We start from the raw sequence: 11,700 nt of genomic DNA, 5'->3' as shown, positions 1-11,700 counted from the left end.
GAGCCGGGGGCCGGGCCGGGGACCGGCAGTGCTGGGCGGGCCGGGGGCCCGGGGGCCGGGCCGGGGACCGGCAGTGCTGGGCGGGCCGGAGGTGCTTGGCCGGGGGCCAGGCCCGGGGCCGGCACCCCAGGGCCCGAGCCGACCCAGGCTGGAGACGCCGGGGGGGGCCAGACTGGGCCGCGCCTCCTCCACCCACGCCCCCTTTACCTGCTTCAGGCTTCCCGCGAATCAAATGTTCGCGGGAACCAGGGGAGGGGGCGGAGTTGGGGCGGGGACTTTGGGGAAGGGGCGGAGTTGGGGTGGGGGCGTGGCCGGGGCTGGGGGCGGGGCCAGGGCCCCGTGGAGTGTCCTCCTTTTGGAGGCTCAAAATATGGTAACCCTAGTTGGATGTCAAAAATATTAGCTGGTTCCCACCATTCTCTACAAATCTTGTGGAGGGGAAATCTGGCCTAGCATGCACTGACACCATCTGCTCGTTTAGCTTTTAATTAGTCAAAATGTTCAAGTTTGAAAAAATATCTGCTGCATATAGGCAATATTCATTATTCATCAGAACATGTGCTCAACACTGTGAGCCCAGTCACGTGTTATAACAAACCCACTGACATGCCAAGTTACAGATACAGCACCGTGTCAATGTGAGTGTCTCGTATATTTCTGTTGACTATGGGGAGCACTGCACTGCAAGCTGCTACTACAATTCTGCTGTACAGAACATTATTCACTGAGCATCCCGCAGTGCTGTACAACCAAAGCTGAATTAGAAACCAACAGTTTAATGTCAGTGCTTCAGTATAGACATTACCTATGCTGACAGGAGAGGTTCTCCCATCACTGTGATTAAGCCATCTCCCCAAGAGGTGGCAGCTAGGACTTAAGTAGGCTTAACTATGTTGCAGGGACAATATGCAGCACACTGTTCCCAAGGAGATGTCCCTAGCTAGTGAAGAGGAGCAACAAATAGGGAAGTTTTGTGAGGGAATTCTCCAGGTGAAGGAGGAGAGACTATGTGACAAGACAAACCTGTTGTGCCCATTTTGGTGCAGTTAGACTAAAAATAAAGCCCTTCGTTTTCATTTTTACCAAAAAGTCCCCAGGTTTTACAAATAGTATTATTCAGATTTTACCAACTTCCACACAATTTTGAACCAGTCAAGTACCTGAAAAGCACTAATTATACTAAGAAAATCCAATCCATTACTTTAGGTAGCTGTCTTTATGTTAATAATACATTAGTCCAAGTATAAATGCAAGGCTGTCTGTTTAAGTAAAGCAATGTAGTGAAAGATACAGATGCATATGCATACGTATATGTACTGTTAATGCACAGTTCATGAAATAAAGCCCAGAATTAACCTGCTTTGACTTTCAATACTCTTATTTTTCTCTATTTGTTGCTTTTTTCTGTCCTTCTGTCCCCCAGTATTTACCCTGGAAACTGTGAAGTTAATTTTATTTTTTGTAATAAACACTGTCAAGTTCTTGGGAAATTTTAACAAAATAAAAGCTAAATACAAAGGGCCATGGTTAGAGAGGAGCTCAAAGAAATATATTTTAAAAGCTGCCTTTACTCATTAACTAAATTCAGACTTTGGTCTCAAGCCTCATATCAGAAAAACCTTATCAAAATATTCACAGGCCCAGTACAATAAACACAGCAGACCCCATGACTCTGTTTGTTCTCTTCCACCTCAGTAAGCCCCTAAAATATAATTTTTACCACAAAAGAACTTTGGCAGCTTATAGCTCCGGAGTCGCTGTGTATGTAGTAATACTGCTAGCGAGCACAGGACACAGGTTATGTTGTCACACACAAGCCACTTAAACCAAGAGTGAGCCCAGAACAGAAGGTAAGGGCAAGTTGAGAAGAAACCTGATAACTTGTGCTGTGGAGAGGCCTGCACTCTGTATTGCCTCAGTTTGCGGCGTAAGGCCTTCCACAGATTAAACATTTAAAAAAATAACTTCTTTCTGGTATGATTTAGAACCTGTAACTTTCCTACATACCAGCACACTGTGGCTTACTACCTACAGGATACTAGACCGAGTTTATTGCCCTGTGTAAAGGGCAGTGTCCACCACCCACTACCCAAGAGCATCCCAGCAAAAGGAAATGGGACTTAGAAAGGGGAAAATCTGTACCCCCTGCTTTACTGGGTACAGATTACTCACCCTCCTCACCCTGCCCACTAGGAGCTGCCCAATCCCCACCCACCTGTTGGGGTAGGGTACCAGGTGATCAACCCTTGCTCTGTCTCTGCCTCTCCCAGCAGCTGGAACCCAGATGTTGGGTGTTTGCATGGGAAATGAGGCCTTTCTCTCCCTTCCTCCTCTGTACTGACACATCAGCCAAGATCTAGCCCTTAATAAATATATTTAACAGGTCTGTTCTCCCACCCATTCCCACCTATCAGGCAGGCAGGCAAGATTTCTCAGCCCCTGAAAATAGGAGCAGGCCAGGTTTTCAAAGGCATAATGAATTTCCAGTAGGGATTTACTTTGCTTATAGACATTCCTCCATTTGGCCTACATTGTACTGATGAAGCTTGTTAATAGGGGCAATTTCCTGTGCTCTCAGGATGTCTGTATTCAGTGGAACGGTTTGATAGCATAGCCAGTGGGGCAAGATACAATACAATGTGTACCAGCAAGTGGGCTACTTTCTACAAACAAGATCATCTCTATTAACAGTACACCCATATGGTAATAGGCTTCAGTTGGATTAGCTACAGCATACCTGCATAGATTCTGATTTGGTGCAAAGAAAATGCACCTTGGAAGATATATACATTTGTGGATCACATCTGAGTGTAAGCGAACTCCACAATACTTCTACAATGAAAGTCAATAACTTCTAATTTATAGGCAAGAGGATAAAAATAGACAAAGTGCTCCAGAAAATGATCTCTAACTCAAATGGAGATTTTCTTCTCCAGCAATCAAACAAACTGGGGAATGTTATCCGACAGTGACATGATTAACAAAAATAAAGCCACCTCACTACTGCAAATTTCTTCCAAGGACTACAGCTCACCACCAAAGTCACCATGCTTATTGGGGCACAGAGCAGTACATCAGCGCTCAGCCTGTCGTTTTTCTTTTTCTAAACTTTGCCACAAATCCATTATGGAATATAACTGTTTACATAAGAAACACTAAATACATTAAAAGCCAAACACACAATCAAATTCCTTGACAAAAGTACGCTTCAGCATTATAGGAATTTCTTCACTGAAACACACATATATTTGTGATTATAGTTTCACGTAACAACTAACCATGGGCGCATACTGCTTGTTCTCCCTCTCCTTCTCCAAGTTACACATCAAAACCTCTCCCCAATTACTGAAGTTGTCTCTAAAGAAGGAATAGAGAGAGTAGATGCAGGAAGGGGTTTGTTGTTGTTGTTCTAGGTAACCCCTTCTTAAAAAAAAAAAAAAATACAGCTCAGTTGCTAAGTGTCATATCAGCAACATTTTGAAAACAAAAACAAAACATTTAATTCTGAAAGCTGATTAAAACCTTTAAGAGTTTGGGAGGCATAGGGGAAGTAGCCACTGGTGTGGAATAATTACAGTCATTTTCTTGCTAGAATTAAAAATGGAGATGATAATCACTCTTCACAGACTAGACAGATCTATTTCATAGACTATTTTATAATAGGAATTTTAGGTTGAATTATTGTTCCATTACAATAAATACGTCAAATGAGATTTAACTTCCCAATTCCAACTCTAAAAAAAGTCTAAATAATAAACAAAATTACTTCTGTCATACTTTATTACACTGCAGTGATTTTTTAAGTTAAATCATTCGTCTAAAATGAAAATCAGTTATATTTATACAAATTCTACCTTCTATCTGCCATTAATTGTAGCTGCAAGCTCCATACTGGAAAAGCTTACATGATTTTGCAAATAATGGAGGAAGTTAGCTAAAGCCACTTAGGGCCTGATCCAAAACCCACTGAAGTCAATGGAAAGACTGCAGTTGACTTCAAAGGGCATTGGCTAGAGCCCTTATGAAGCATTTCATTTTTTGAGAACACAAGGAGGTAGGTAAATTACCATGTTTCCCGTAGTAGTTTTCTTCTTCCCTAGCCATATTACTGCTTCCTGATCAGTTTAGCAAGCTATGTCTAAGAGGGGTATTAACTGCAGACTTCTGTGCTGGAAGCAGTTTCCCCAGTAGGCTTAATCCACAAAAGTACTATTCAACCAGGTTTAAAAATAAAGCTGCTTGGAGTGGCATAGGCTCCTCCAGTAGGAATGGAAACTTACAAAGGAGGCAGGGCTTTCTGCTAATAGAAAAATGATATCACCCACTGCTCCACCTACCTACTCCAGACCAGTCTGGGGCTATAAATGTCACAGAGTAAAGGGAAGCTCTCTTAAAGCTCTTATTAAGTTGTACTATATTTATAGGGGAAAAACATCAAATGAGAGTTCATCTGAGAAAATGAGAGTGGGGATCAAAGTCAGGCTTACTACATAAGAGCAACAGACTTACAACTAGTACTATGGAGCCGCTATCGAACTAGAAAAAGAATCAGCGACAAAAACTGGCAACACATGGCAAAATAAGAAGTCTTTGGGAAGATATAAGTATCGACATGCCCAGCAAAGAAAGAGTAAGGGAGGTCACTAAAGGTGCAAATTCTGCTGTTCTTGGGCAAATCTCTGTATGTGTGTGCGTGCGCGTGCCCTTCTCTTGCTATTACATACACATGTATACTCTAGGCAAATCTATATTATATAGATACACATTCTAACACACACATACACACACGCTTCCAGATTTTTTTTTAAATTCTGTAACAGCTGTAATTCCATGATGTCTTTTTTGTTGCTATGGGGCTTGTTAGTTTAAGTCAAAATGAGACTCTCAGTTAAGCACGGCCCATACATTTGGTGGAAAAAATTTCTATGATGAGTGCCAATGTCAATTTATTGTGGATTTCAAAAGATTTTCATTTTCATCAATTCCAGGCAACTGGAGAGTAGAAGCTTTCAGATCTCCTGGAGTAATTAATTCCACTCACTAGTTGTCTTGCTTTCATATAGTAAAAATTGTATCTATGTAGAAAGAAAATTTTGCTGTTAATTACTTGCAAGTGTGGAGGGTTTTTATATATGGCAATTAATGTTGGGGGGGTTGTTTGGGAGGTTGTTTCTTTTTTTAGGGGTGCTGTTAGAGCTGAAAAATTACTCTGTGTTTTTAACTCTGGAAGACAGCTTGAAAATACCATACCTTAAATTGCAATATCTTTTCTATTAATATTAATTATTTATTGATATGATGGTAGTGCCCAGAAAGTGTAAGGTACTCCCCAAACACAGAGAATAGACAGTACTATTAACTTCTGGGAGTTGGAGATACCCTGCAATACCAAGGATTAATTTGGGGTCCTATGGAGATTTGTGATTCACAGTCCCCACCATAGAACTTCTGTCTGCTTTTAGTCTCAAAGTACCCAAAGGTGCACATTTCACTTCTGACATGACAACAGGGTTAACAGAAGTATGCAAACATTAGTGAGCAGCTGGACATGTGTCAAGTGGTAATTGCTACAAAAAGTTAACAAGTTTTATTTATAACTATGAGGCTGAATGGGAAAATAGTTGAAAACCTGAAGATAATGATCTATGGATACTACTCTACTTTAATGGAGAATATTAAAATGAAGCCCTGATTAACTGAATTGATGTCCCAGAAAACCAGATGAGATTCAGATACGCTGATTAGATAATGGTCCTGAGGGTGTGGATACATTTGAATTCATAGTTTCATTTATTGTCTTCACCTTGCATGCATAACTCCTACAGCTGTCAGTGGGCTGCATCCTTCCCTCCCCCCGCCTCCTTGCGGGCTAGCAGATTCAACAGTGACAATGTATTTGAGCAGTGTGTAGACCTGAAAACCTCTCCTCTGGCTGGCTCCACAAATGCAGCTCTTTGGAGCCAAAAGGAAAGACTCTTAAAGGAATCCCACAGACCTCATGAAAAGCAGGTAAGTGTCAATACTTAAATATTTTTTTAAAAAATCTATTTTTGTTTCTGTAGTGGCTAAGGCCTTGGCAACTTCAGAAATAAAACTGTCAATGGAAAGGTGGCATTGAGCCCATAGGAAAGATTTGCCTTCCTTAATATTAATTTTATTTTCTCCTGGTTTTGACTTGCTACAGCACTTACAGTACTTTAAAGGGCAAGCCTGGTCCTGCACACCCTGGACAGGAAACCCAGTAAGAACATAAGAACGGCCATACTGGGTCATACCAAGGTCCATCTAAGCCCGGTATCCTGTCTTCTGACAGTGGCCAATGCCAGATGCCCCAGAGGGAATGAACAGAACAGGTAAACATCAAGTGATCCATCCCCTGTCACCCATTCCCAACCTCTGGCAAACAGAGGCTAGGGACTCCATCCCTGCCCATCCTGGCTAATAGCCATTAATGGACCTATCTTCCATGAATTTATCTAGTTCTTTTTTGAACCCTGTTATAGTCTTGACCTTCACAACATCCTCTGGCAAGGAGTTCCACAGGTTGACTGTGCATTGTGTGAAAAAATACTTCCTTTTGTTTGTTTTAAACCTGCTGCCTATTAATTTCATTTGGTGACCCTTAGTTCGTGTGTTATGAGAAGGAGTAAATAACACTTCCTTATTTACTTTCTCCATACCAGTCATGATTTTATAGACCTCTATCATATTCCCCCTTAGTCCTCTTTTTTCCAAGCTGAAAAGTCCCATTCTTATTAATCTCTCCTCATATGGCAGCCATTCCATACCCCTAATCATTTTTGTTGCCCTTTTTGGAACCTTTTCCAAGTCCAATATATCTTTTTTGAGATGGGGCGACGACATCTGCATGCAGTATTCAAGATGTGGGCATGCCATGGATTTATATAGAGGCAATATGATATTTTCTGTCTTATTACCTATCCCTTTCTTAATGATTTCCAACATTCTGTTCGCTTTTTGACTACCGCTGCACATTGAGTGGATGTTTTTAGAGAACTATCCACAATGACTTCAAGATCTCTTTCTTAAGTGGTAACAGATAATTTAGACCCCATCATTTTATATGGGATTATGTTTTCCAATGTGCATTACTTTGCATTTATCAACATTAAATTTCATCTGCCATTTTGTTGCCCAGTCACCCAGTTTTGAGAGATCCTTTTGTAGTTCTTTGCAGTCTGCCTTGGACTTAACTATCTTGAGTAGTTTTGTATCATCTGCAAATTTTGCCACCTCATTGTTTACCCCTTTTTCCAGATCATTTATGAATATGCTGAATAGGACTGGGCCCAGAACAGACCCCTGGGGGACACCACTATTGACCTCTCTCCATTCTGAAAATTGATCATTTATTCCTACCCTTTGTTTCCTATCTTTTAACCAATTACCAATCCATGAGAGGACCTTCCCTCTTATCCCATGACTGCTTAGTTTGCTTAAGAGCCTTTGGTGAGGGCCCTTGTCAAAGGCTTTCTGAAAATCTAAATATCCACTGGATCCCCCTTGTTCACATGCTTGTTGATCCCCTCAAAGCATTCTAGTAGATTGGTGAGGCATGATTTCCCTTTACAAAAACCATGTTGACTCTTCCCCAACAAATTATGTTCATCTACATGTCTGACAATTTTGTTCTTTACTATAGTTTCAACCAGTTTGCCCGGTACTGAAGCCTGTAATTGCTGGGGTAACCTCTGGAGCCCTTTTTAAAAATTGGCGTCACATTAGCTATCCTCCAGTCATTTGGTACAGAAGCTGATTTAAAATGATAGGTTACAGACTACAGTTAGTAGTCCTACAATTTCACATTTGAGTTCCTTCAGAACTCTTGGGTGAATATCACGTGGTCCTGGTGACTTATTACTGTTTAGTTTATCAGTTTGTTCCAAAACCTCCTCTAATGACACCTCGATCTGGGACAGTTCCTCAGATTTGTCACCTAAAAAGAATGGCTCAGGTTTGGGAATCTCGCTCACCTCCTCAACCATGAAGACCGACAGAATTCATTTAGTTTCTCTGTAATAGCCTTATTGTCCTTGAGTGCTCCTTTAGCATCTCGATCGTCCAGTGACCCCACTGGTTGTTTAGTAGGCTTCCTGCTTCTCATGTACTTAAAAAAAAAATTGCTATTACTTTTTGAGTCTTTGGCTAGCTGTTCTTCAAATTCTTTTTTGGTCTTCCTAATTATATTTTTACACTTCATTTGCCAGAGTTTATGCTCCTGTCTATTTTCCTCAATCAGATTTAATTTCCACTTTTTAAAGGATGCCTTTTTGCCTCTCACTGCTTCTCTTACTTTGTTGTTTAGCAACAGTGGCACTTTTTTGGTTCTCTGTTTTTTAAATTTGCGGTATACATTTAAGTTGAGCCTCTATTATGGTGTCTTTAAAAAGTTTCCATGCAGCTTGTAGGGATTTTACTTTTGGTGCTGTACCTTTTAATTTCTGTTTAACTAACCTCCTCATTTTTGTGTCGTTCCCCTTTCTAAAATTAAATGCTACAGTGTTGGGCTGCTGTGGTGTTTTCCCCACCACAAGGGTGTTAAATTTAATTATATTCTGGTCACTATTACCAAGCGGTCCAGCTATATTCACCTCTTGGACCTGATCCTGTGCTCCACTTAGGACTAAATCAAGAATTGCCTCTCCTCTTGTGGGTTCCAGGACTAGCTGCTCCAAGGAGCAGTCATTTAAGGTGTCAAGAAACTTTATCTCTGCATCCTGTCCTGAGGTGACATGTACCCAATCAATATGGGGATAGTTGAAATCCCCCATTATTATTTTTTTATTTTAATAGCCTCTGTAATCTCCCTGAGCATTTCGCAGTCAGGTGATCGATAATATATCCCTACTGCTATATTCTTATTATTCGAGCATGGAATTACTGTCCATAGATATTCTATGGTACAGTTTGGTTAATTTAAGATTTTTACTTCATTTGATCCTATGCTTTCTCTCCCATATAGTGCCACTCCCCCGCCAGCACGACCTGTTCTGTCCTTCCAATATATTTTGTACCCTGGTATTACTATGTCCCATTGATTATCCTCAATCCACCAAGTTTCTATGATGCCTATTATATCAATATCCTCATTTAATACAAGGCACTCTAGTTCACCCATCTTATTATTTAGACTTCTAGCATTGTATAAGCGCACTTTAAAAACTTGTCTCTTTTTAGCTCTCTGCTGTTACATGATGTAGTACCGTGGCACCCAGACCATGGCCTCTGTAAGGAACCTAGAAGGAGAATGTGGACAGGAGTCTAGACAGGGCACTGGAGATCAGTGACAAGGTCTGTAGAGCAGGACCAGTGGCTTGCTGATATGAGAAGTGCTTCCCTGTGGAGAGGAAGCCTGGGAAAGAACCAGCAATCCTCCTGCCTTCTTTCCCAGGAAACGGGTGGAGGACTGCTATGCACATGACATAAATCTGCCCTGTAGGGTTGCCAGCCTTTCTCCACATAACCCTTTAACTAAGCAACCCTCTCCTAACATAACCAACTGCTTCACTGGACACCCACAAATACTAGTGTTGGGGGGAAAACAAAAAACTGTCTCCTAAAGGGTATGTGGAGATGTGCAAAAGGGGGGCAAAGTTAAGGTTGTGGTGCATGGGCAGTGGTGTACAGTACGGTAGCTGTGGCAATGTTAAGATGGGTATAGGTGGGTGGAGGAGGAGAAAGTATGTACTCTTGGGTGTTTTAATTTTAGTTTCTTTGCCTTTGGGGTGTGTTAGGTACACTATATGTGCAGCAACCCTTAATGCTTCACAATGAAGCTTTTGTGTATTAATAGAGGGATCCGGACTGTGGAGTCACAATTCTTTTACATTTTTGAAATTCCAATGACTTAACTGGAATTACTCCTGACTTATGCCCTTTCCATTGATTTCAGCAGGCTTTGTATCAGGCTCTTACCCCAGTGTGAGCAAAAGGAGAATCAGCTCCATAGATTGTACAGTACTCTGGAATTCTTTGGCTTGAAATAAACTACAAAAATAAGCTAGAATTATTATTATTCACACAGTCAAGTTAAGCTGTTTCTACAGATTTTATATCTGCAAATCCAGATATCCATTCATAAGGAGAATCTTGTGGATGGTTACACACTTGCATGAGTTGGATTTAGAGCAATGTACATTCATGAAAGTCAAATATGGATATAAGGATTCTTCCTCTTTTTTATTTTTTTTAAGTTTGACAAAAGTTTGGATTATTTCCAGGTAAGCACACAAGAGCAATGGCTCCTAACAGTTTACTATGGTTACTCAAAACTCCACACAAATACACAAATTTTTTGCCTTGCTCTCAGAACTCAAAATACCAACAGTGCTATGAACCAGCTGTGAGTTAGAAAAACATTTGGGTATTGGTTTCCACATGAACACATCAAAACACACCCACTTTTCTTCTAAAATTCCTATCTACTGTAGGGCCTGAATACTCATTTATCTAACTAGCTGTACAGCATCTAAGAATGCTGGAAACAAAATTGGATGTTTTATTCCAGTGCCTACAAAATGTTCCCACATTAATAGCTCTTAGATCATGATGCTAGTACTTGTGATCTGGGAGCAGACTAAAATGTCTGGGTGTATTTATGCATGCACCACATTCTGCTCTCTGTGAAATGGACTGATTGTTTATTTACTAACTGAAAACAAGATACTACATTCCGAAAAATAATTGTGCTTTTGCAGCCAGTTTTATTATGAGAAAAAACAACCCACGGCTGGCCAAATCCAAGTAGTTCCACCTAAGTCAGTGTGATTATTCACATGAGGAGGGAAAACACTAAATGTCAGTCTTTTAATGACTTCTCCCCATCCTCCCCATTTAGTGTGAAAGGAAAGAAGGTAACTGAAAGGAGGCAGAGCAAGCAGGTTTTGGAAAATGCAAAGCCAGAATACTAACATGCCTGCAAAAAGCTACAGACTCAGGAGCTTTCCCAGAAGGGGCTACTTTTGGATGTCCTCTCTAATAGATTCATCAGGTTTGAGTCACGGGGCTAAGAACTGGAGGAACATTTTTTCTTTGTGTTATTTTCTTCACACACACCAGGGGTCACCCAATGAAATTAATAGGCAGCAGTTTTAAAACAAAAGGAAGTACTTCTTTATACAATGCACAGTCAACCTGTGGAACTCATTGCCAGGGGATGTTGTGAAGGCCAAAACTGTAACAGGTTCAAAAAGGAATTAAATAAGTTCCTGGAAAATAAGTCCATCAACAGCTATTAACTGAGATAACAAATAAGATAACTAAGATAACAAATAAAAATACACAAAATGGGTTGATGTTCACATTATGTTACCATAGATGTGAAATACAATACAAAATGCACTGTGAACAGCAGCCAGTGCCAACATGTCTGGTTTGTTTACTCTAGGTATTGTGATATCTGCATTAGAAAATGAGCAAAAGAAATTGCAGCTGTTGTGTGAAATTGCAGCTGTTGTGTCAAATCTAAATTCTTGAAGTTGTTTTTATGAAATAATCTAGCCACACCTCCCTTTAGCCATGTACAGTATTTGAGAGTAAATTCCCAATGTGCGATCCTGACTGGTATCTAGTTTCAGTGTTACTTGTAGTGAATATGATTAAAACACCAATTCTGAAATTTCAGTTGTAAAACACACACACACACACACACACACACACACACACACACACACACACACA

The 11,700-nt window shown here is 40.6% G+C and overlaps 1 protein-coding gene across 5 annotated transcripts in view; it reads right to left on the bottom strand.

The window, feature by feature from the left end:
- The window catches only part of LOC112107617 (choline transporter-like protein 5), a 199,052-nt gene that overhangs the window by 108,049 nt on the left and 79,303 nt on the right, over positions 1-11,700 (bottom strand). For 3 of the 5 annotated variants that reach the window (XM_026655799.2, XM_026655797.2, XM_026655800.2), the window contains exon 1: positions 4,068-4,163. The exons of 1 other annotated variant lie outside the window; for it this stretch is intronic. In XM_026655799.2, coding sequence (XP_026511584.1) covers positions 4,068-4,104 — 37 coding nt within the window. In that variant the 5' untranslated portion in view covers positions 4,105-4,163. Of the gene's footprint in view, positions 1-2,215; positions 2,238-4,067; positions 4,164-11,700 lie in introns of those variants that run through there. One more of the 5 variants, XM_026655801.1, reaches the window with a different exon arrangement.

The sequence above is a fragment of the Terrapene carolina genome, unplaced genomic scaffold, assembly GCF_002925995.2.
Source record: "Terrapene carolina triunguis isolate 2854851 unplaced genomic scaffold, T_m_triunguis-2.0 Scaffold211, whole genome shotgun sequence".
Taxonomy (NCBI): Eukaryota; Metazoa; Chordata; order Testudines; family Emydidae; genus Terrapene; species Terrapene triunguis.
Note: the sequence above shows the minus strand (reverse complement) of the source record. Positions and strands in the feature narration are given on the sequence as shown.